Source organism: Stigmatopora nigra, chromosome 9 (genome assembly GCF_051989575.1).
Source record: "Stigmatopora nigra isolate UIUO_SnigA chromosome 9, RoL_Snig_1.1, whole genome shotgun sequence".
In the NCBI taxonomy this organism is placed as follows: domain Eukaryota; kingdom Metazoa; phylum Chordata; class Actinopteri; order Syngnathiformes; family Syngnathidae; genus Stigmatopora; species Stigmatopora nigra.
The window spans coordinates 2902764-2930111 of NC_135516.1; the positions used below are offsets into that span (position 1 = coordinate 2902764).

The window sequence follows — 27348 nt, forward strand, 5'->3', positions numbered from 1 at the left end:
TATATATAATGTTATCAAATGGGAGAGATATGAACCAGCTGTGCTTGAAGTGAATGTGTGCCTAAAGAAGGAAATATATAAACTCTGACAGCCAAAGTGATTTACAGCCTGCAAATCCAATCAATTTAGATAAGAAAGAAATGGGTTGTACTGAAAGAAGACATGGAACGCACACTTGTGTTAATGGTAACATGACCTGTCTTCTAAACATAGAATACATGTCTTCTTAAATTAAACGGTTTGAAAGTTAGTAGCTTCAATTTTTCATTTGGGCGCTGCATAGTTTCTTTTAATGTTATAAGCAGTGAGATTAAGTTATAATACAGTCCCTGCCAGAGCAGAATGTGATTTATTGACAAAGGTTCAGGCTTAATGTTCAGCAAATAGGAACTTTCACAACATCCTGCTGGACAGATGAATGGGGAACACAGGAGTGGCGAGAAGCAAACATTGTTACACCCACAGTCATGTAAAGTAAACTTGGACACCACTTCAATGTCAGGGAATACGTTTTTCAAATAACTCAGTCTTCTATTACTGAGAGAAACTATTGAGGTTTCTTGCTCTCGGATACACAAAAATAAGGAAACAGGATGCATTTGTCAGACCAAGTCATGTTCTGATACAGTACTTACAGAGGAATGGCAACTCTCCGTCTCTCCAACATCATACAGAATGACGTCCTTGATAAAGACAGCAATCGCTTTCAGAATGAACGATACAAAGAGATGTATGTGGATGTAATTTCTTGTACAGTGCAGCTTCCTGTGATACACCAAGAAAAAAACATGAATACAAGTAATACACATAAATGTTGCAGCATTTTAACAATATCTAATCCTAAATCTAGCGTCAAACATTGTGCTAATTTAGTTTCCATTTTGAGAGGCTAAGTCACCCTTGAATAAAAGTAAAAAAAAAAAAATTGGCAATGAAGGGGGTAAAAAAACATTGAACTGGGAGTTTCTAAGGTCAAGTATGTTCAATAGGTAATGAGAAAATGCTAGGAAATGCATTACATATGACGTGTTCAAAGTGTTTCATGGTGAGTAAATGCAGAGTATATCCTACGCAGTATCTAACTAACTAACTAACTAACTAACTAACTTAAATTAGTCTGATGCATCTGTGGAGAATGCAGGGAAACAGAGCCTTTTTATGCCATCATATTTTTTCTTAAAGGGAAGAAAAGAGAAGGTTTTGGAAAGATATAGAAGGCCAGTGGGGATGATTCAATGAGCAAAGTAGGTTTTCTGCCAGTGGTTTAAAAGATCTTCTAAAGGAAAATAACAGAGAGAGGTTGAAATCAGATCACCAGCACCAAAATGTTTCCAATGGTCAAAACTGTCTGTGTATCATCGTCACGGTTATTTGACGGCCTTGAATCACTAACTGTTGCACTTCCTGGGTGTTGTGGATGAATGGTAACATGGTGGTTCCCCAACCCAGAGATTGTGGGCTTGATTCCATTCACCGTTGACCTTGTCAAATTCTCTTTGAGCATCTCCTGAAGCAAACAGCTCCTGATGCAGCGTCACCCAAAATGAGATTACAGTGCTAAAGCAATTTGAGTGCATTTGAAGGTGAAACGGCACTATACAAGTGTAACATTTATCTTTCCTCAATGCATTTTTCACTGCAATGTTAGATGCTCCAGATCTGGGATTTTCCCAAATTGGTCAATTGTTTCAGAAAATCTGTTGAATAATAATACTATTTTGAGCAGGCTCCAGCTTGCTGATTAGTTGATCATATAATTCAGTTATGGTAGGAGGGTGATATCGAAAACAGACTGGATAGGGGCCCCTCAAGGACCAGAGTTGCGCATCATTGATGTAGAGCACGGGTGTCCAACTCATTTTTTGTTGCGGGCCATGTTGTAGTTTCGATTTCAACCAGAGGGCCAGTATGTCTTCCAACTAGGCAGCCAAAATTATTTGATTTAATATATTGACAGCTTTTTCAATCGTGCTGATCGATAGATCATTTTTTGGACATTCAAATTTGTACAAATTGTCTGCAATTATTGATTTAAAATGAGCAAACACAGGAAATATTCCCTATACAGTGTTCCCTCGCTACTTCGCGGTTCAGCTATCGCGGACTCTGAGCTTCGCAGATTTTTTTTTTTGGGGGGGGGGGGGAATACAAATATTACATTGAAACAACATATTTTACAGTTTTTTTTGTTATAACATGAATTTCACTCTCTTTACCCGTATTATATATGGTGTACTGTATACAGGGGGGTTATTTCTTTTTTTTTAATTAAAAAAGAATAATAATAAAATAAAAACTAAAATATATATATTTTTTTCATTAAATTCAAATTAAGCATTTTTGAAGGGGAATCCCTACTTCGCGGAAATTTACTTATCGAGGGTGGTCCCGGTCCCCATTAACCGCGATAACCGAGGGAACACTGTACTACATCTATAATCTTCATTTGAATTTGATAATAAAACAGAAAGTTGGCACTCATCATTAACTGTCTTGGGCCACAGAAAATGATGTGGCGGCCCAAATTTGGCCTGCGGGCCGCCACTTTGAAGTCAGTGATGTACAGTAAACCAACGGGTGTGTGCTCTAAGCAGACGGGTGCAAACCATCACAACACAATATTCAGCTGACCAAGATTAACAAAGACTGCTGCTCACATCCTGTGTATTTCTTCCAACATCCAAATCATTGGCATTTTGGGACATTGAGAAGTAAACAGAAGCCTTGCTGTTTAACCTTTTACATACTACAGTCACATACATACAGACCAAACACAACCACACATATGGCTGAGAACAATGATGTGTTTCTTAGTGGTCACAACACACTCCTGGCCATTTACGCTAATGATTCGTGCTAAGGTCATTTCTGTATGTACACTTATGCTCTCTGTTTGTATACAGAAGGTTAAAAGGAAAGATGCTGTGAACAACACTCAAGTGGCTAAGTGGTTGGACTTTATAGCTGCTTACAGCTTCTTTGTTTGACAAACATTGAGATGAAAATTGGTCACGCGATGTGGAAAACAGTAAAACTTCAGGAAGATGTGAAATAAGAGACGCAGAGATCCTAGGTATTGTATATGTGCAATAAAAATTAGTATTGAGTATTGTAATCAGTAAAAGTATTAGCAGTAGTTTCCCTCTGCATGAATGAAATCGGTGACGTATCAAAAGGCAAGTTGAGACTTGATGACACTTATTGTGCGATGAATCGAAATACAATTGAAAATGGGTCAATGGAGAAAGTAAGTCCCACAGAACATAATTCCACGGAGATTTTACTATTCAAGTTAAACCAGGTGAGTGGTTAGTGTGTCAGCTTCCCAGTTCTGAGATTGGGGGATTGATCACAAGATTGGACTGTCCTGCGTGGAGCTAGTATATTCTTCCCGGGCTGTGGTGGTTTCCTCCCACATCCCAAAAACATACAGGTTAGGCTGGTTGAATAGGTTAGGCTGGTTGAATACTTTCCCTTAGAGTGTGAATATGAATGGCTGTAAGATTTAGGGCGTAAGATTATATCTTAGCAAACTAGCTGGGATAGGCCTTAGCACCTTCCGGGACCTTTGAATGAATGCTTGACAGTGGCCAATGCTGTGGTTGTCTGACTTCAGCGTTGGATTGATTCCTGCTCGGTGGCAGTGTGATTGTGAGTGCAAATGGTTGCCTGTCTTTATGTGTGACCTGCAAATGACTGGCGGGCCAGTTGTGGGTGAAATCCGCCATTCGCCAGAAGTCAGTTGGGATAGGCTCCAGCACTCCGTGAGCCTGATCAAGATAGACTGGTTGAACACTAAATTTCCCCTGGCTATGAGTGTGTGTGAATGGTTGTTAGATTCAGGGTGTAAGAGCCTATCTTAGCAAACTAGCTGGGATAGACTCCAGCACCCCCAACGACCCGAGACTGTCTCGCCAGTTAGTTGCATGGCACACATAAAGACAGGCAACCACCACCGGATAGGAATTAATGTCAGGCGACCGAACCTTCACACCATTGGCCACTGTCAAGCATTCATTCATCCATTTTCCGTATCGCTTATTCTTACAAGGGTCATGTGGTTTACTGGAGCCTATCTCAGCCATATATGGGAATCAGGCGGCGGACGGCCTGAATTGGTGGACAGCCAATTACAAGCCCCAAGGAGACGGACGGGGAAGTACAGTCTAGCAATGGGTGCAATTTGTTATAATCGACCAGACATACAGAACACAATCATGTGTGGCTTTTATCAACAGTTCGGCGGGTGAGTAAATAGCACGCTGGCCGCACAGTTCTGGGGTCTTGGGTTTGAATCCAGGTCGATCCACCTGTGTGGAGTTCGCATGTTCTCCCTGGGCCTGTGTGGGAATTCTCTGGGTACTCCAGTTTCCTTCCAGAATCCAAAGACATGCATGGTAGGCTGGTTGGACAATCTAAATTGCCCCTAGGAATGAGTGTGACCGCGAATGGTTCTCTGTTTCCTCGTGCCTTACGTTTGTCTGGACAACAATTCAGGATATCCCCCGCCTCCTGTCCGAAGTAATATGGGATAGGCTCCAGCACCCCTGTGACCCTTGTGAGGATGGAGCAGTGTGGAAAATGAATGAATAGACCTAAATGTTATTGATTTACAAATTACATACAAATAAAAAAGTCAAATCACATGGCCGTCAGATATGCTTTTTATCGTGAAAATACTATATAACTGCTAGAGTACAGATGGAGAACGTTTTATGGTAGTAGAGTACATTACCCGAGAACAACTAAACAGTGTAGTTTGTGGTTTCCAACCCTCTACCTCAGCTATTCATTCATTTTCAAGACTTCTTATCCTGGTCAGGATCGTTTCAGCTAACTTTCGGCGAAACGCTGACTACAACCAAGACTGGTCTCCAGTCAGTTGCAGAGACAGATAACACCAACAATCCCAGAGGGAAACAACTCCACGCTTGCCCACAGGCAAATGAACCACTACACTATTGGGTGGCCACCCCCTATATATGTAGAAAGTACACATATTTTCATGTATTTTTACTTAGATCTTCTGAATGTGGCACTCAACGAATTAGATTAGATTACATTAGATTAAGTAACTTTATTCATCCCATATTTGGGAAATTTCACTGTCACAGTAGCAAGCGGGTGAGAATACAGACACAGGAAAAGACATTTTAGACATAAATAACTAGGTAAGAAATAAGTAATTAAATAAATAAATAAGCATGTTGCATGAAATATATATACATATACAGTGGTACCTCGACATACCAGTGCCCCGACATACGAGCAATTAGAGATACGAGCAAAATTTTGAGCAAATATTTATCTTGATATACGAGACAAATATTGATTTACGAGCAGACAGCGGGCGCAAGAAGATGCTCATAAGAACATCATACGCACTGTCTTTCTCCCCACAACGCTCTCGTGAAATGTCTTTGTGGTCAGAACTCCCTCGTGTAATGTCTCTACGAGTACTGGGCTGACATTTATTTCAGTGTTTATGTTTCCCGTTATTCAGTGCGAATGGCGTATATACTACTTCTCGTTGGCAAGTGGTCGTGCGTTATCCCATTGTGAGGACATTTGTGTGCATCATTTTTGGAATATTTTGAAGGGAATAATAAAGCAAACAACCCTTGATAGGTTGCATCTGAAAGTCAGGGTGGAGGCGGGGCAAATAGAGCCAACCCAGGGGGAGAAAGGTATCAAAATAAAAATAAAAATTGAATTAAGCTGTAAGGTGTAAGGTTACATTAAACTTTTTAGTGTGTCTGCATCGTAATCCAAGTTCATTTAAATTTGTTTATGTTATGTTGCGAGCACGTTGCCGTGCAAAAAGTCCCCCCCCCTCCATGCGTCTCTCTCGCTCCCCTCCGCGAAATCCGTCTAATTTCAGTATACTATTAAACACATTTCAGTACTATTAAACCACTGGTCATTTGTTACTTTGTTAATAGGTGGCGAATTAGAAAATATAAAAATGTTTTCCCAATCCAATATCTTGTTTGTAGCGTTATTTCAGAGGGTTGGAACGAGTGGATTTGTTTTTAGTTAATTTCTATGGGAAGTTATGAGAAAATCGAGATACGAGGTCAGTCCTGGAACACATTAAGGTCGTATCTCGAGGTACCACTGTAAATGAAATAAAGTGATGATCAAGTCAATCAAGGCAATACTTTTTTCTGATAGGAATATGCAATGTGAAATATAAGGTTTGGTTTGTGACGACCCGCAACACTGCTTACCGGAAAAGGCACAATATACTGATAGCCATGGTGAGAGAAACCAGGGACACGCTGTGACCAATAGTGTAACCTACTTTGACAGCGTCAAAGAAGTCTTCCTGCAAGAAGACATATTTACTTAGTAGTTCCTGTAAATGTGGAGCAACATCAAGCCGCGCTGCTATACTCACCGTATCATAATCGTCCATGGTGCTGTTGGGATTGTAGCCACAATGAATGATGTAGGAGTCAGTGCTTATCGGAGCCCAGCCATCTTCAGTGCAAGTCTTGGAGAGGTTACCTAATGAAGACAGGAGAGTATTTCAGATTTCTGCGTTGGCTACAGTTTTTGGTGTTACAAGGCATACCTTAACATTTATTTGCAGACACTTCATTATTTGTCAGAAAAATACATTCTCAATGGAATGCTTCCAAATGACAAAAGGAAATGGGAAGCATTGCTGAGGGGGATCAACAATCCCAGGACAATTCCCACATACATGTGTATCCATCCATCTCGTAATTATGACTTGAAAAGTACCCCAGGAAGTCAGTCGTTACTGGGAGAAACTATTTTGACAGGGTGAGTTTGCTTGCTGTCGTATACAGCACATTCATTAGAAATCCCAAAAACAAGGCAATAGTATGACATTATTCTGCCTAGGCACTAAGAGCACAAGTCAAGCATTCATGTACATTTGACTGAGAAGCGTCAGCCTTTCATTAAAGGATAAGGGGATGAGCTAGTTGAGGTACAGAAAAAAATATTTCATAGATCAAAATATACCTGTGCTCTTCAGACAGGAAAGCAAACCTACGCGAGTATAGTTGGCAAGAACTCAGTATAGAACAATGAATCCTTTATTAGTCGCGTGTAGATACAGTGTAATACAGTGGTACCCCTACATACGAGCAGCTCTACAAGAAGCTCGAGATACGAGGAAAATTTCGAGCAAATACTGCGCTCTAGATACGAGAAAAATTTCGAGATGCGAGAAAGCCAGGTAGCCATGACATGAGAGGCTGTTTATCATTTTTGTCGCATCTCTTTTGTGTATAACAGATAACAGATTCTGGGTAATGAAGTATACTCGTGCACACAACACATTTAACCAATGGCACCCTTTCTCAGAATAAAACTTCATTACCCACAATCAATACGTGGGTAGGCTGAGCTGTTGCATTTCCTGTTTTTCCTTCCATAGCCTGTTGGTTCCCACGATCGCTCTTTCAAGACTACTTCTCGTTGGCAAGTGGTCGTGTGTTATACTATTGTGAGGACATTTGGAGGATCATTGCATCATTTTCGGAATATTTTGAAGGGAATACAACAGCAAACAGCCCGTCAATAACGAACGTGAGGGTGGAGACGTGAAAAACACGAAGGCAAAAAAAATTAAAACAAAATTAGAAAAAAATGTGTAAATTTACATTAGCCGTATGTTTAAGTGTGTCTGTATATATTAATACAAGTTAATTTAAATTTGTTTGTTCGGTCACGAGTACGTTGCCGTGGATAGTGTCCCAACATACGAGAAATTTGACATATGAGGAAAATTCCGAGGACATTTTTGCCTTGAAATATACAAATACAAATTTGAGATACAAGCATACGTGATTGTTACACGAGAACAGCATTGCACTGTTTTTTCTCGCCGTATCCCCCTCGCGTAAGGACACCTACGAACAGGTTGCAGTTTTTTTAGAGATAGTATGACCGAGTCAATATTCTGCGAAAAAGCCAGTGAAATTTACATGGACTTGAAAGCAAAGCAAAATCTGACAAAGACTCGGTTCTGTTATGGTAAACAAGCCAGGAGGGGCAAACCAGCTGCTCCTGACAGGTTCTGAGGCATGGAGAAGCCAAGAAGTTCCGGCTGGAAAGCCACGGTGGATTACATTAAGACCTTTGCCCCAGGTATCGCACATGAAGGTTTAAATTTAGTGTAAAGTAAGATCAAAATTTATTTTTAATTGTGAGCATATAGTTCTCTTGCTTTCAAAGAAAACCATACCCATTGTGAAGCATGGGGTTGGAAACGTCATGCTTTGGGGTTGTTTTTCTGCAAAGGGACCAGGACGACTGATGTTTGTAAAGGAAAGAATGAATGGGGCCTTGTATCAAGAGATTTTGAGTGAAAATCTCCTTCCATCAGCAAGGACATTGAAGAGGAAACGTGGCTGGGCCTTCCAGCATGACAATGATCCCAAACACACAGCCAGGGCAAGAAAGGAGTGGCTTCGTAAGAAGCATTTCAAGGTCCTGGAGTGGCCTAGGCAGTCTCCAGATCTCAACCACATAAAAAATCTGTGGAGGGAGTTAAAAGTCCGTGTTGCCCAACGACAGCTCCAAAACACCCACAAAACGTTTGGCCTGTTATTGCCAACAAAGGGTGCATATAAAAAGTATTGAGATGAACATTTGGTATTGACCAAATAATTATTTTCCACCATGATTTGCAAATAAATTCTTTGAAAATCAAACAATGTGATTTTATGGTTTTTCCCCCCCACATCCCGTCTCTCATGGTTGAGGTTTACCCAGGGGGACAATTACTGGCCTCTCTAATCTTTTCAAGTAGGATAACTTGCACAATTGGTGGTTGACCACCTACTTATTTGCCCCACTGTATATGCGTGAAAATACAGTATATGTTCATTAATATCTATGGTGCTTGTATTAAATAATACAAACTCAAAATTAACCTTAAATATTCAAGAGATAAAGCATCGTATTTTGCTTTATTCAAATAATGCAAAAACTGTCTATCACATAGTATCTGAACAATTAAATATGAAAAGCTACATATCAAATTAGTAAATAAATGACTTCTGGTTTTTGATATGTAAATTAACCAAGTTAATCTACTATGATAAAACAACCAAAAGGAATAACTGCATTAACCATTAAAGGGTTCAGCATTCACTAAGATATCTATTGCGCTATCTAGCACTGTGAATAGGGTTCAGAGAAGATCTGCATGGAGGAATGGGCCAAAATACCAGCAGGAGTGTGTGAAAAGCTTGTGAAATACATTTTTGAAAAATCAAAAAAAAATTCCCCACATTCTGTCTCTCATGGTTGAGGTTTACCCATGTTGACAATTATAGGCCTCTCTAATCTTTTCAAGTAGGATAACTTGCACAATTGATGGTTGACTAAATACTTATTTGCCCGACTATATATTATGTGTATATTATATTTAGATATTGATTTGATATTCGTTTATCGCGGCCATGTCTGGTCTACATTAACCACGATTTTCGAGGGATTACTGTGTACAATGCACTGAACAGCACTATAAATAGAGATGATCATTCCATTTGTTTGCCTGCTTGCTCACTCAGCCATTATCAAATACAGCCAATTCTTGGAAAATTGTTGGCAGTAGAATACATTGGACTCTCAAATACCTGAGAAGAAGGAGGTTTAGCTCGCTCAAACAACATGGCAAGACACAAAGGAGACGATAAGTCCTTGCTGTTCTAGTCCATGCACCCATTGAACATGTTTGAGGGACTGCCAGAAGAATGCTTTCATCAGCCCCCAAGTCAGTACTTCGTACGACAACGAGGCGAGCTCAAACGAGTTAATCAGGCGGTATGGTTTGGATTTTTATAACCTGACCTCCCCTGCAGGAAGATTTTATAAACATGTGAAAGATTATCTCCATCTCAATTATAATGGTACACAGAGCATCTTGGGTTGGTGACAGAGTGAGGCAAAATTTTGAAAAAGACCGGGAAAAAACAGTTATTTGTTGTACCAATGGTTCTCAAACTTAATACTCCTACCATAATTTCTGAAAACATCTCTTTTGTTGCCCCTGACCTCGCATAAACGGGAGGAAGACCTACGCAATGCCTAATGTTAAAATATAGTTTTGTATGAGGGCTCAAGCGTTCATGTATAATGTGTCTTTCAGATATAAATACCGCAACATTAACATGACCAGGAATTTGTCTTTTCAGACATGGCCCAATGATGTGGCCCATTACAGCGGCTCCTTTCAGACTTCATTCACATTGTGAAGTGACATGCTTGTTTGCGAATCACTCGAAAATCAGCAGTGAAGCATTCCCAAAAATAAGGTTTATTCATTCATTCATTTTCTGAACCGCTTATCCTCACAGGGATTGAGGGTTACAGGAGACTATCCCAGCTGACTTCAGACACGAGGCGGGGGACAGTCACAACCATTCACGCTCACACTTATAAATAGGGGCAATTTAAAGGGTTCCACCAGCCTGTTTTGCATGTTTTTGGAATGTAGAATGAAAAATATTTGCTTCTCACATATGCATTTTTGTACATTACTAAAACCCACTTAAATGTATCCAGATATACATACTGCTATGTAAAAATAATGCTTTTTTAAAAATCACATTCAATGCTAGAGAGAGCTCTCATCCAAACAATAATTCTCTAAAATCTTATTGTCTAAAATCGTAACTTACTTATCTTTTAAAACGACTTTTAGAAAGTGTCAACAAAAGGAAAGTCTTCAATAACGCAACTGACTTTAGTGCCTTTTGGCAAAAAGCCAATTTAATGTGATATGGTTTATTCAATAAATCCTCTAGTTTGTCATTTGTCCCGCACATCTCCAAAAAAGAACCGGAGCAGAGGGTGTTGCTCTACCTGCAATGATTTGTTGATTTACAGTATAAACTTCCTTACCACCCCCTACTATACTTCTCCTCCCCTTTCCCATGTGGTTATTCTTTTTAGTTTCTTATTTTCCTTGGAGTACTCTCCATTCTCAGGTCCCTACTTCCCATCTGCATTGCATCTGCGTTTTCCAGGAAACTTGTATTTGCAGCAATGAACCTTTCACATGCTGGTGATTAATCCTCAGTTGGCTTGGTGTTGCTGCATGTTCCCCATCATAAGCAGAACATGATGCACTCACTACATGACCAAAGACCCCTAACTTCACCAGCTCTGGTGCGGGCCCCAATTTTGAGATCATATATATCATATATTTTTTTGGAAACAGTGTTTTTTTATCATGTCCGACCAGTACTGTTATTAGCAGGCAACTCAAATACAATACAGCATAAAAGTACGGAACTTTTCCATAACCATTTCTACTAGAGGAGTCAATAACACTATTTCCAGACGATGCATAACACCTGCTGCGATCAGCTGGCCACCGATTCAGGGTGTCCCCCGCCTCTGGCCCGGAGTCTGCTGGGATAGGCCCCAGCACGCCCTGCGACCCTAATGAGGATAACACGGTTCAGAAAATGAGATGAGACATAACACCGGAATATAAAACACTAGCCAGAAAGCTAAGTATTTTTTTGCATCATTATTTTTTTGATTTTCCGAACCGCTTAATCATCACTAGGGTCATTGGGGGTGCTGCAACCTATCCCTGCTGACTTCGGGATCCAAGCACAATCATGATACATTATACAGTAATACAAAGACATATGAGTGCGCCGACATACAAGGAATTTGAGATACGAGTAAAATTCCGAGCAAATATTTACCTTGAGATACGAGACATATTTTGAGATACGAGCATTTGAGACAGCCAGGTGGCCAGGCCGTGAGAGGGTTGCTGATGCCGCATCTCCCCCGTGCAAAGATCTCTATGAGCATTGGAAGGAGCGTTGCATTTTTTCCATGTTTTTTTTTTGTTAGACAGTGCAGAATTAAGGTAAACACAATGGGTCCAAACCAAGCCAAAGGGTGGTGTGAAGAAAAGGAGTATGATGACAATCGATATTAAGCACGAAATAATCGAAAAACATGAGTAGTGCACGGGTGACTGAGCTGACTTGTCAATACATGTGAAGAAGCAGGAAGTTCACCCCAAAAGCCGTGGTGGAATACATGAGCCTCTTTGTCTTGGTTATAGCACAAGGTTTAAATTTAGTGTTACGTAAGATAAATACTTTTTAAAGTGTGTGTGAATAGGGATTTAACTTCATTTAAGTTAATTTAAAGTTTATGTTACGTTACGAGTGCATCCGTCAAATCTCTCTCTCTGTATCTCTCACCCGCGAGCTCCCCGTTGTATTGAACAATGCCTCGTTTCAGCTTGTTCGTCGATGGTGAATTACAACCAATAAATTGTAATATCTTGTTTTGTGGTGTTTTTTTCAGAGGGTGGGAACAAATTAATTTGTATTTAGTTCATTTCTATGGGAAACGTATATTTGAGATGCGAATAAATCGACATACGAGCTCAGTCAAGGAACGCATTAAGCTCGTATCTCAAGGTATGACTGTCGAGGTAATAAAGATGAGAACAACCATCTTAATAGTGCCCTATATTAATTCATTCATTCATTTTCTGAACCGCTTATCTTCACACAGGGGTGACTTCGGGCACTAGGCAGGTGACACCCTAAACTGGTGGCCAGCCGATTGCAGGGCACAAAGAGACAAAAAACAATTCACCCTCACACTCACACCTAGGGGCAACTTAGTGTGTCCAATCAGCCTACCTTGCATGTCTTTGGAATGGGGAAGGAAACCAGAGTACCCAGAGAAAAATCACACATGCCCGGGGAGAACATGCAAACTCCACTAAGGTGGACTGACCTGGATTTTAACCCAAGTCCCCCACTGTTAGGCTGACGCACTAACCACTCAGTCGCCCGGCCGCATCAACTAACCTACCAACCAACCTAAAACATATCACATGACTCGTAAAAGGTCACTTTCTCACTCCTAACCTATGAAATGACTTATGAAAACAGTTCCAGCCTACCAACCAACCTACTTTTAGCTTGGTTGACAGTCAGTCGCAGGGGAGACAGACGGCCACTGACTCTCACAATCACATTGCCACCGAGTGGGAATCGAACCCAGACTTCACCAAAATCAGGCGGAAGAACCACAGCACCATGGGGAGGCCCCCAATGCAAAATATAAAATAAAAAAACAATTTTAAATAAAAGGAAAAACAGGTAGCAGGTTACAGACTGCTCCGCAATGGGGCCATTCTGCCGCTAATATGTGACATAATGCAGGTAAATTTTCATCCTAAAGTTTCACTTATTAAACCGTAATTTTCCTGGTTTTTAATTACCAGCTTGCTATTTTGGCCATTTTGGAGGAAACCACACACAAGAAGATTGTGCAAACTCTACAAAGGAATCCATCAGGGATTGAACACTCAATCTCAGAACTGTCAACCACTCCCTCAACGAGCTACCAGTAAATGTCATATGTATCGCTTATATCAAATAGTGAGACAAAACTGCAATAGTTCCTGAAATAACTGTTATATGAACAATCTGAAAGATTTTTTTTATAATGCATCGTAAAAACAACACTCAAGGGTATTTAAAAAGACTAATTAAAGCTTCCATGTTCGTGGCTAATTTCTCAAGGGAATTAAGCCAAATGGAGGCCTCCTCTGCATATGAAAAGTATATATCGGGCCTAATTGCACAGAAAAAACGTTGGCATGATATTGACAAATTGCAATGCAGGCAAATCTCAAAAGGGACTGATCTCAAACACAGTGCTCTATAAAGCATTGATAGCTCAGTGGTGTCACTTCCACATAATTAGTTACGTCTGTACGAGGCTGCAAGTAGATTACGGCAGGATAAATGGATGAGTAAACACGCATATCTATAATCAAAGTACCGTATTTACTTGCCTATGAGCCACTTTTGGCGGACAAAAAAAAATGATGACTGACTCAAGGGTACGGTGTATATGTACGTAAAAACACAACTTGCAAAAAAGTGCAATTTGACAGCGCCGTGACACGTTGATGCCACGACAAAATGGCGGCCATGCATCCGCCATGACGTCACGACACAAGCGAATGCCAATCTGGTCATTTTTTTCCAAAATAGCGAAACAATAAAAAGATAAAATGCTAAACAACATTTATTTTGATGTCTATGATTGCAATTCATGAAAAAAACCTATCTTGCATAAAACGCAAAATGTTCCCGTCAGCTTTTTAAAGATTTTCCCTTCAAAGTGACACATTTGTACTACTTATTAAAACTATGACTATGGAGGTGAAAATTGGGAATCAGGAGGGCGGCCTACATGCGAGAAATTGTAAGATTAAAAAATTTCAAGGCAACTTTCAGGGTGCGGCTTATATGCGATAAATACAGTATGCGGCAGAAAATTGAAATGAGAATTTTTTTCTCGTTTTCCAAATTTGCAAAAATGTTTTATCTCTTATAATTAACCATCTATTAACAAAGTAATGCAAAACCCTAATTGTCATCATACCCAGCTGCGTATGACGAAATTGGTAGTGCTTCTCCACAAAGCGCGTTTTCCCAGGCGAAGGCCCAAATAAGTGATAATTTCAGACTCGTTGGCACTCTGCCGGGGGTGATGCGATGTATCTATCACGGCAGAGTGCGAACGAGTCTGAAATTATTTCTTATTTGGGCCTTTGCCTGGGAAAATGCGCTTTGTGGAGAAGAACTACCAGTTTTGTCAAATGAAATGGCTTGCCTCTTCCTTGCACCTCCCTCACAAGAAGCCTTTCGCTTTTCACCAACCATATTGAATAATGGATGCACGGGATATTAAATGATAAAAATGAAAAAGGTTCTTTGCGAACAGGAGATACGTCACGCACTTCCGCAACTTCCGCACTGCAACGAACTGGGCAGAGGAAGGTGGATTCTGGGTCGGTATTAGCGGCGGAAAGAAGCACTACTCAGAAAAAGGCGCGCAATACAAAATCAAACCTACAAACATTTTTGTATGTACCGTTGTTCGTAAGTTGAATGTTCGTAAGTAGGGGAGCGTCTGTACCTTTAAAATATTTTCCAGTTCTGTAATATCCCAAAAACACTGAAAATGCGATGATACAATACAGTCATAATTGTATAGATGATTCTTACGTGTTGGAATCTCTCTGGAGAAGTAAAAGAGATATTTTGGGCAAGGGATGGTGACCACCTCTCCAACCTCAGCATTTGGCCAGCAGGTGATCTTGTCCCAATTACCTCTGCAACCTGGATGACACAATAAATAAAGTCAGAACTTAAAGTATTTTTTATGGTACTGTAAGTAAGCCAATTGGTGTGGAGCTGCTGCCGCTACAAGTGAAAACAAATGTTTTTGCTCATAACTGACATGTTGGCATTCACTTGGGGAAGGTAAAATCAAACTGAAGGTGGAGCATAATTGTTCCTGTCGCAACCAGAATGTCAGCTCCATAACCTTAGTTAACACTAAGCTGCCACCATGATTAATGAAAAAGCCCGCTGTCCTTTTTTTACCCATTCTGATTTGAATTCATCAGTTGGCCGGGACTTTCCACATTGCATTTAATCTCATGATTCAGAATTGGTTCACAACACCTCAATTTACATCTGCTCAATATTGTATCAGTGAAGCCTTCAAAGTTTGTCAGATTGACACTAATAGCAATAGGCTGGAGATATAGTGGCGTGAGAACTCGCGGCAGTTAACAAAAGGAAAGATGATGCTTAAGGAGGTGTTTTTGAATGGATTTAATTGCGTGGTGCGTTTTTTTTTTACCCCAAGATGGCTCTGTCACGCGGAAAGCAGTGGCAGTAGCTCTGTCCACTCTTATTTGTTTTTCGTGTTTTACAGCCCCTTTATCTTTTTTAAAAATTACATTTTAATATTTCTTAATACATTTCTTTTTACTTTACTTTGTACTTTATACTTTTTACCTTAATGAGGAGTGATGAGTATGTTATTACCTTAGTCATTTTTTTTCTGTTTGTTTCATATGTACTGTTAACGGATGCAGTTTTTTATATGTATCGTATCTTGTGCTGATCCGGCCCATCTGTCAGATTTTTAAAGTCAATGTGGCCCACGGGCCGAAAACTTTACCCGCCCCTGGGTTAGCGTGTCGACCTCACAGCTCTGGGGCCCTGGGTTCAAATCCAGGTCAAGTGCACCTGGGTTTGAACCCAGGGCCCTAGAGCTGTGAGGTTGACGCGCTTACCACTCGCACCAACGGTCCGCCTTCTTGGACTAAAATGTAATTATTTATCCATGCATATTTGCCTTAAAATAGTATCCATTTTCTATAGCACTTTTCAAAGGTGAGCCCAGATAATTTCAATAATAGCAGGACAAATAACAAAATAGAAAATAGTCTCACATTCACATTTTGCGCCTCTTATTAAACTTCATGCATAATTCGGTAGGAGGTCACTAATTGTGTAGCATACGTTCGCATTCGACCCAAGTGCTGAAGTGACACACCTTCAAGGACATTGACAGAACTTTGCTGATCTAATTTACCTCCGTATGCTTTTTGTAAGCATCACACACAATGTCAAGAATTGAATTTTGTGACAAAGGAAAAGACAGCGAAGTGAATGTAAAACCATGTTAGCATCAGCATTGTAGAAAAAGCGTGTGTGAGCCAATGAGAAAAACTATTCTTTGTGCCATTCAATGGGACCAATGGTGAATAGTGTTCATCCACCCATCCATTTGTATGAAGCTTGTCCTCATTAAGGGTGACTTGGAGACCATCCCAGGTTCCCGGGAAAACAGTCGTTACTGATGTTCCACATACAAAAATGGCCTGTTGCTCCATAACAACTTCAATATCCATCGATGAATCAGGAACTACACCCTAATTAACAAAAAGCCCCTGCTTGTCACACAATGTTTACAACAGTTTGCAAGATAACAAATGGCCCGGCAGATGAGTGATTAGACCGGCGGCCTCACAGCTCTGGGGTCAAGGGTTGAAATCCAGGTCACGTCCCACTGTGTGGAGTTTGCACGTTCTCCCGGGGCCTGCGTGGGTTTTTCACCGAGTACTCCGGGTATACCGGTTTCCTCCCACATTCAAAAAAAAATGCATGCCTGGCTGATTGTACACTCTAAATTGCCCTTAGGTATGGATGTGAATGGTTGTCTGTCTCCTCATGCCCTGCGATTGGGGTGAAACTGATCGAGGGTAAACCACGCCTATGACCCGAAGTCGGCTGGGATAGGCTCCGTGACCCTAGTGAGGATAAAGTGGTTCAGGAAAAGAATTAACGAATAAGTGAATGAATGCAAGATAACAGAGACTGGAAGATTCATAGAGGTGGACACCCTCAAGAATCTGTTGTTCTGTTAACTGGTGAAACAGCAGATAAGAATTTTTTCGTTGGAGTTTTTTTCACCAATTAGTAACCCCCGATGAGTCATCACATTATCGTGGTGGTCTGGTTTGTTTGTCCCAATGATCCCATGATCCATGTTGTCTGGGGCCATGTTTCCTTGATAGGGTAAAGTAGGGTAAAGTAGGGTAGGCTGTGTCCAGCCGGACCTCATGGGTGCAGTCCCGGCCAGCAGTTGCTTGCCATCGTGCCCCACCTCTAGGCCTGGCTACAGAGTGGGGCCCGGGTAAGCCGAGTCCAAATGAGGGAAATCATATTTCAATATTCTTATTCATCATCGGGGACAGTGCCTCTGAATTGGCAGACAAGGGTGGCGGTTCCCCTTTTTAAAAAGGGGGATCAGAGGATGTGTTCCAATTAAAGGGGAATCACATTCCTCAGTTCCGGGTCTGTTTCGGGGTGCAAGCAGTGCGGTTTTGTGGATAAGCCCTACAGCCTCAACAGGGTTCTCGTTGGGGAATGGGAGTTTGCCCAACCATTTTACATGTGTTTTGTGGATTTGGAGAAAACCATTCAGGCCCAGGGAGAACATGCAAACTCCACACAGGTGGACCGACCTCAATTTGAACCCAGGACCCCAGAGCTGTGAGGCCGACGCACTAACCACTCAGATGCCGGGCCCTCTGCTTTAGATCTACTGAATATAAATATATATTCATTCATCTTCCATACTGCACATCCTTATATGGGTGGCAGGGGTTGCTGAAGCCTAAGCCAGCCAACTACATATGAAAGGCAGACTACACCCTATAAGCCGTAGGACACACAGAAAGACAGATGACCATTCGCACTCACAATCATACCAGCGGGAATTGAGCCCATGCCAGCCAGCACTAAAGTCAGTGAACCACTACACCATGAAGTGCCATAATTATGTATTTATTTAGAAAATACTATATTTTTTACTGTAATGCAGATGAAACCCAGCTTCATCTCCTGTACAGAGATAGCGTTAACCTAACTTAACGTTAACTTCCCACATCCACTCTCATCCCTAACCAACTGGCCATTTGATATTGAGAAGTAGTATATACGCCATTCACACTGAATAACGGGAAACAAAAACACTGGAAAAATGCAACGCTCCGCCCAGTGCTCGTAGAGACATTACACGAGGAGTTGCAACCAGAGAAACATTACACGAGGAAGGTGCAGGGAGAGAGACAGTGCCCATGATGTTTTTATGAGCAGCCTTTCGCGTCCGCTGTCTGCTCGTATATCAAAATTTGTCTCGTATCTCAATATAAATATTTGCTCAACATTTTACTCGTATCTCAAATTGCTCGTATGTCGGGGCACTCATATGTCGAGGTACCACTGTATTTGTATATATATATATCATTCAACACGCTTATTTATTTATTTATTTAATTACTTATTTATTACCTATTTATGTCTAAAATGTATTTTCCTGCGTCGTATTCTCTCCCTCTTGTGACTGTGACAGTGAAATTTCCCAAAAACGGGATGAATAAAGTTATCTAATCTAATGTAATCTAATCTAATTCACTGAGTGTCACATTCTGAAGATCAAAGTAAAAATAGATGAAAATGTGTGCACTTTCTAGACTTTTAAAGTACAGAAAGTCTCAAATTTATTTTAAAAACATGAGTTTGTTGATCCTAATCAATGAGTATCAAAAGAGAGTATGCATGGAGAAGGGAGTCTGGTGAAAAAAAATATGATTAAAACAGCCCTAGGGGTAGGTAGTGTCAGCGCTACAGTGGCGTGGCAAAGTGACGCTCTTATTGGTGCGTTCTGAACTCAGCAGGTTACACATTTTAGCTTACAGGTCAGTGTAGAGCCATACTCCAATGGTTTGCGATCCATAGGTTCCCTGACGTTGCCCTAAAACCACCTTGCTTGAATGCTGTAAAATTGTGTTTTGCCTCTATTCAAAAATCATCTGTTCAAGCATTTTTATTCTTCCTAATATGCATAGTTATTTGTGACGTTCAATTTTACTTTCCATGCAATGTGACCTTGGGGGCCGAGAAGGCGCTTAGGGAAAAAAAAACATATAAGGTAATTTACTTTTTTGACATAGAGGCCTGGTAAGATTTATATTCATATTTATGAGATAATTTGCTTGAAGCAATTTCCTGTTCTTAATAATCAGCATTGTACTTTTAGCCGCATGAGCTGAGTGGTTTCTCTATCACCCCATAAAACTGCATGGAGTTATATAGACTCCGTTTTGTATTTTTAGTCATGTCGGTCTAAAACTAAAGTACACAAAGAAAGATTATGAAAGAGCATTCACTGGAAGTAGCTTATTGTTGGCTATCATGAAAGCGCCGTTCAAGTCTGCCGGGTTTACACACAAGCAGTTCATTTGCCGGTCACCTAACTTAATTTTTCGTGGAACCAAATGGGTGATGAGCCAGCACTTTATTATCTCTCATCTTCTGAACTGCTTCATCCTCATTAGGGTCTCGGGGGGTGCTGGAGTCTATCCCAGCTGACCTCGGGCCAGAGGTAGGGGACATCCTGAATTGGTGGCCAGCCAATCACAGGGCACAAGGAGACAAACAACCATTCACACTCATACCTAGAGGCAATTTAGAGTGTCCAATCAGCCTACCATGCATGTTTTTGGAATCTGGGAGGAAAACAGAGTACCCGGAAGAAACCCACGCAGGCCCGGGGAGAACATGCAAACTCCACACAGGTGGACATGAGCTGGATTTAAACCCAGGATCCCAGAACTGTGAGGCCAATGCTCTAACCACTCAGCTGCCGGGCTCACATATAAATATATACTTATATATGTTAGTGCTTCATGAATTCACAATTGCTATGAAGAGTGGTATTGATTCACTCATTCCTTCATTTTCTGAACCGCTTATCATCACAAGGGTCGAGGAACATTGGTATAAATTACAGAAAGAAATTGTACTAATACATCTGAATGAGAATTTTTGCAAGGATTATTTAAATGTTGTTTTTCTCAGTGATAGAAGGGAATTTCAAAACTCAACATACCTGATGTTTTGTTCTCAATAAGAGCTTCACACATACCCTTCTCCTTTTCCAGTTCCTTCATCATGTCGCACATCTGATTCTGCATGGAAAACGCCTGTAAAGCGATCAGATGGCAAATTAATAGATAAATGATATAATATTTAATGATAAAATATTTAGAGCTGTTCTGATGTTGTCAACATGTTTAAATTCTAATCTCTGAATAATGTAAATTCTGTAATTTCTATAATCCTCCTTGAACACTAAAGGAAGATGTTTGTGTTTGGTCAAAATAAGCCATTGGAACACATAGCTTTTACTTAAAAAAAAAATGAAATATATAACTCATCTAATTTTCTGAACCGCTTTATCCTCATTACGATCGCGAGGGGTGCTGGAGCCTAGCCCAGCTGAATATGAAAGATGTGAGGAAAAAAATGAGAGAAAACCATCAGGAAATGCATAGAAATAATTTTCAAAAACGAATACTCGGTTCTGAGGCATGGAGAAGCCAGGATGCCTCGGTTATCGCACCAGAAGGTTTAAATATAGTGGAACGTAAGATTATAACGTATATTAGGTGTGTATAATAATCTAAAATCATTCATTCATTCATTTTCTGAACCACTTATGCTCACTAGGGGTGTAGGGGTGCTGGAGGCTATCCCAGCTGACTTCGGGCCAGAGGCGGGGATCACCTTGTATCGGTGGCCAGAATATAAATTCATTTAAAAAAACAATTTGAAGTCTATGTTATGTAACGAGTGCGTTGCCATCAAGTCTCTCTCCTGTCCTATCTCTCTCCCTCCTCCGTGAAGTTCCTGTCTGTGCTGAATAATGTCACATTTTAATTATAACCACTACATAGGTATTTGTTACTTTTGCTGAGTAGGTGGAGAATTAGAACAAATAAAAATATTTTTCCATTGAAATATCCCGTTTTTGGTTGTTTTTTTTCAGAGGGTCGGAACTGATTAATTTGTAATTAGTTCATTTCTATGGGAAACATTTATTTGAGATACGAGAAAAATGACGGTCTTTTGGTCGCCAGTCAAATGGTGAGTTTATTGTTGAAACAAGCTCTCAAAATTATATTCATGAGAGATAGTTTAATATCTAAGAGAGAGAGTGGCCAGCCAATCGTAGGGCAAGAGATTATTTCCCCCGTAGTGCCGTTCAATTAGAGAGTGCCCCTCTATTTTTCGACGAGCTGGTCAAAATTTAGAGATGCATTACATTTTATGGATGAAAAGAAAAACAAGCTAACATATGCATATTTATTTAACAAAAGGCACAAATACAAGGCGATTACTGGTAAGTGATTTCAAATTCACTGGTGAAAATCAAGTGACACGTCGCTGTTATAGGTGTCTTCGCCATTCACATCATTTTCCGCATCAGCGTCGGGTTTCTGAGTGAGTTCACGTTCATCGTCGCTTATATTGGCTCTCGCTTGCTATAGAACAGGGGTGTCAAACTCCCTTTGGTTTATTAACAGAATTTTCCTTTTACATTATGAACAATATATTATGAACAAGAGAATAACATAAGAACATAAATAAAGTATGTGCAATTTTAACAACACTTTTACACAGTTAAACATATATTTAAGTGTGTTGTACATAAAACTGATCACAGAAATAGTAACAATGTGTTGCTTTCATGTTGTCTGCACGTACTAAAACACTGCGCCCCCTAGCGGATAATACAAGAAATACACATTTTAAAGAAAATTCATATTTTTTTTATACAATGCAGCTTTCTTCCTCGGTCCATACCAAACCACCAGACGGGCCGGATCCGGCCCGCGGGCCGCATGTTTGACACCACTGCTATAGAAGTTGCAAACCAGTCTGAATCGGGCCGTCTGACCTGAAACAATGGATCTGGCAATTCCCTGAGCCGTCGAGAGCGTTGGTCAGTCCGCATCCCTTGAACGACTTGATGATTAGATCCTTCGGCAGGTGGTCCCCAGGATCAACAATCCATTTCAAATAAACCTGCATCGAAGTCAGCTGGGATAGGCTCCAGCTACCCCCGCACCCCTACTGAGGATAAGTGGTTCAGAAAATGAATGAATGAATGAATTTAGATTATTATACACAAACTTAAAATAAATGTTAATCTTACGTTGCACCAAATTTAAACCTTCTTGTGCGATAACCGAGGCAAAGATGTTAATGTAGCATACATCGCGTCTTTCGAGTCGGAACTTGCTAGCTTCTCCATGCCTCTGAACCGAGTATTCGTTTTTGAAAATTATTTCTATCCATTTCCTTATAATTTTCTTTCATTTTTTTGTGTTTGCTCACATTTTTAATACAAAATTGGGACACTTTGGCCAATTTTAAAGGGTTTAGTTGGTAGTTGTGTGAGGACCTTGGACCGAATTAGAGAATTTACATACAAAGTACACCTCTACGTATGAAATTTTCAAGTTTCAAAAAAAGTTCTGGAAACAATTAATTTTGTAAGTAGAGGTACGACTAAAGTATATTAATATCTAAATGTAATCTGTAAATTTTAAAAAATGTACATAGTTTAATTACTGTACTCACAGTGAAAATATATTAATAATTCCTCATCTTAATTCAAATAATAAACAAAACAGGTTATTGCATCTTTAGTCCAAGTTCTCTTCGACAGATTCGAGAGGCATTGCTAATGTTGTTTTTGTCTTGACACTGTCAAGACAGTAGTCTTCAGTCTCCTTCCGTGTTACCACATGCAGTGTGTTGACGTCATCTCGTCATGCCAGCTTCACCGCTGTTTTTACAGGGAAAATCCATCCTAATTCTGGTTCATTTTTTCATCCCTCGGAGTCGGACACGAGAATTTGAGCCTCGCAAGATGCAAGCTACACTTCTGACCTCTTCACCTCATGAGAATTTATTTTTGTCTATTTGCAGCATACAGATCGCCACAGCACACGTGCATCTCCAGAGGGGAAATGCATTCACTTCCCATGTCTCACTTTTAACAAGATTTCTACTAGCTGAATTATGTACAAAAAACGCCATTTATGCCGCAATCGCGTGCTACGCCTTTATCATATTAAGGAACGTCAATACAATTAGGAGGCATTTCCAACGGACTCAAGGTGATGTGGGTAATGCAAAATTCACTCGCAACAAAACAGGAATTGGCAAGACGTAATGCAATGTAAATATGATAATTGGCGCACCCATTCTCCCTCTATTGCAAGTTCTTCCTTCTTTTTTGACCTTTATTTTTCATCTGACTTCCAGTTCCAAGTTTTAGTGTAGATTTAGACCTTTTCATTAGCTTTTTGTAGCGAAGCTGCGAAAGTTGAAGCCGCGATGTGAAGAAGGATCACAGTATAACATTTAATATCTCCTACATATGGCATCTAATTCTCAGCACGACTCAAGTGCAAAAGGAGATGAAGGTCCTATCTTGAGTGCTTCACATATCAAGATGGAACCTCATCTATCATCTCCTGATATGAACCAGACTTGAGCAGATACAAAATCCCCCATCTGGCTGCATATACGCAGACTTGAAAACCCATTTGTGAAAAGTAATTCAGCCATGATACTCATCGCATTTCCATGTTTTAGAGCAGAATAGAAAGGAAAGGCATGTATACTTAAAGGGATAACAAATATACATAGATTCTCTGCAAAATTTATTGCTGTTACTTTGGCTGATGAGTTGTCTCTCTTTGGGCATAAATCAGACACAATTCTGTCGTTATTGTTTGTCATAGAGTGCCTCCACAAAATGGTCAACATGATTTCACACAGCAATCAGAATGAAGAGGCTACCTCTCAGGCATCAAGCAGGACTGTACATATTCTTCAAATAGGAATAACATGTATTACTTCTTTGTCAGCGTCTTTACAAAAGAGAATAATAAAAAGGTATACATATTTTCATTCACGGAAAATTTATCAAATTTGTGTTTATTTTTACTGAACAGTATTTTTAAAACCGCAAACCAAATAATGCAGAATAAGGAGAAATAAAACAAGTTGTGCCGGATTATAGTATAAATTGCATTTTTTAGCAGAAGTTATATTTGACCAACCATTACCCTGCAGCATGGTAATAACAACAAAAAAAGTACACCTGGCTAAACAGGCACCTGTTCATAAAATATAACAGTAATAGAAAGAAACATCATATACAATATAACTTGTTTACTATAGTCTTGCTCTCACAACAAATCCCTACCAAATCTATGAAAGTCTTTATCTTCAGTATAACTTTTAAATAACAACTTCACTGAGTCCATCAGTGGCAGAAACACACAAACCACATTTCACATGGTTTTCAGCGTAAAACAAAAAAGTAAACATCTATCAAACACCTTGGAGCAGCGGTGTCAAACATACGGCCCGTGGGCCAGATCCGGCCCGTCTGGTGGTTTGGTACGGCCCGGGGAAGAAAGCTGCATTGTATAACAAAAATATGAATTTTCTTTAAAATACGTAGTTCTTGTATTATCCGCTAGGGGGCGCAGTGTTTCAGTATGTGCACACAACATGAATTGACATTTATTTATGTTCTTATGTTATTCTCTTGTTCATAATATATTGTTCATAATGTAAAAGGAAAATTCTGTTAATTAACATTTTGATAATTTACTCATTCTTTGCACTATTAATTAGTATTAATAACTAATACTAAGGAAAAAAGTGGACTTATTGTTAGTTCTATGTAATTTTGCAATGAGCTTACTGGCCCGCTTGATCTCAAATTAAGCTGTATTCGGCCCGCAGACCAAAGGGAGTTTGACACCCCTGCCTTAGACTGTAAGTGTAAGACAAAAAATTAACAGAAAATACGGTAGATAACGTTCTAATGTACAATCATTCATTCATGTTCTATACCGCGCTTCCTCGTACAGGTTGCAGGAGGTTGCTGGAGCCTATCCCAACTGACTTAGGGCAGATTACACCCTAGATAGGTCGCCAGTCAGCCATAGACCACATATAGAGACAGCCAACAATTCGCACTCGCAATTTTTCTCATATTGTCATGTTTTTAGGTTAATATTGTCAGGCCCAGGTCTAGACAAGTACGCGGATTCACCTGTCACCCAATTACAGGTTCAGCAGCAAACAGGTCCAAAAACACCTAGTGGGACTCATCACCATCAAGGACCTACTTAAGCCACCCAGAGCTTCCCCACGTCGCTGAATCATCTCTAACAGTTCACTGTCAGTACCTTCTCACGTTACTTCTTGTTTTCCCTGCCTGATATCCAACTTCTTGTTTTTGTCCCAGGGCCACATCTACGGCACACCTCTTATACCTTTGCTTCGTATTCTCCTACAACCTCACGGCTCTCGACCTCCACGCCAGGTTCACTGACCTGCCTATGCTGCTTCCCTTGTGCCTTCACTTGATCCGGACCCATTACAATAACAAAAAATCGCCGCAATCTCAACTGTCCTTGTCCCTGCTTCAGGGCCCTCCGACCACAATCACAATAAATCTCTAATCTCATTGTCTGAACCGCTTTTATCCTCACTAGGATCGCGAGTGGTACTAGAGCCTATCCCATCTGACATCAGGGTAGAGGCGGGGGACACCCTGAATTGATGGCCAGCCAATCGCAAGGCACAAGGAGGCAGACAACTATTCACTCTCACTCTCATACCTAGGGGGCAACTTAAAGTGTCCAATGAGCCTACCATGCGTGTTTTTGGAATGATGGAGGAAACCGGGGTACCCGGAGAAAACCCACACAGACGCGGAGAGAGCATGCAAACTCCACACAGGTGGACCAACCTGGATTTGAACCAAGGTCTCCCACTGTGACGCCAACACGCCAACCCTGATCACAATAAATGTGATTTTTATTTATTAAATAATACAGCTTGGAATTTGTTGAGAAAATGATTAAAGTTGGGATATTTTGAGAAAAATATAGGATATTTGTCAGTTCAAATGAATTCTCTGAAAAACTATGATACATTTCGTAATCATGCTTATTGATGGAGGATCACAAGATATGCACAGTTCTGTCTTAAGCCAAAGTCCGGTTTAGGTCTTGGCATAACAGGTAAATTCACACAAACATGCTTTTTCCCAGGAGACCGCTGCGACTGAAGACGCTGGAAACCACAAAGTAAGGAGAAAGATAAATGAGCCTGTTGCCATGGTGTCAGGGTTCAGAATATCACTACACATCTGTCTGGTTCATGCCAGGCGTCCAAAACACCAAAGTGTCAGTAACAGACCAATTTACTGTTGGGAGCAGCAGCTGGCTGAACCACGTTACAATGATGGAGACAGACAATAAGGTCATTCCAGTAAAAAAAAAAAATAATAATAAAATTTAAAAAAAGTTTTCAAAAACCCTATGTAGGCAAGGAGGGATTTTCATTCAATAGTTAGGATTAAAAATAACAAGGAGATATTAAAACAAAACATTGTTGAAAAGCATGACTGAACCACTGCTCTTAGTCCCTCTGCTCTTGGGGTCACAGTGACGTGTGTTGCCTCCAAAACAAACTGTCCATAAATTAGCTCGGTCTTGCATCCGCACAACAAAAATCCATATGAACAAACGTTTAAATGGAAGACTCTCGGTGAGTTAACATTCCTGAAAGGAGGTCAAATCATGCATATTAGGCGTACTCACGGGTTTGAGCAGCATGTAGGACAAGAAAACAAAACATCCCCTTAAATGTTCAGCAAACATCCTTAAAACGTGTCCTCCAAAAAGTGATGAAAGTTTAAAAATGCTGAGGCTTTGGAAAGACTCCTCTGGACTCAAGTGAGGTCTCTTTCTTGCTTACCGGGAACAGATCGCGGCTCGCACGAGTGCTGAAGTGAGTCTCCTCCCACTTGAAGTGAGCGACGATGCAAAAGAGCACGGTAACCAATGAAACCTGTTCTTTGGCAAATAGGGCACACCCATCACCCATCCATTCGGGTTTCAACTTTGTTGTTGAAGTAGTGGTGTCCAGTCTGCGGCCCGCGGCCCCACTAGGGCCCCCTGTCCTGTTTCTATTGGCCCACAGCCTAGCATTGAATATGGGGTTACCCAGTGATTGAGTGGTTAGAACAGGGGTCTCAAACTCCCTT

At 40.4% G+C, this 27348-nt stretch overlaps 1 protein-coding gene across 1 annotated transcript in view; it reads right to left on the reverse strand.

Annotated features, from left to right (window-relative positions):
* The window catches only part of LOC144202031 (vasoactive intestinal polypeptide receptor-like), a 38144-nt gene extending 11075 nt beyond the window's left edge, over window positions 1–27069 (reverse strand). The window contains exons 1-6 of the mRNA XM_077724959.1: window positions 26903–27069; window positions 20308–20401; window positions 15060–15173; window positions 6401–6510; window positions 6231–6328; window positions 636–765 (exon numbers count right to left, since the gene is read on the reverse strand). Coding sequence (XP_077581085.1) covers window positions 636–765; window positions 6231–6328; window positions 6401–6510; window positions 15060–15173; window positions 20308–20401; window positions 26903–26962 — 606 coding nt within the window. The 5' untranslated portion in view covers window positions 26963–27069. The remainder of the gene's footprint in view (window positions 1–635; window positions 766–6230; window positions 6329–6400; window positions 6511–15059; window positions 15174–20307; window positions 20402–26902) is intronic.
* Window positions 27070–27348: the final 279 nt, after the last annotated feature.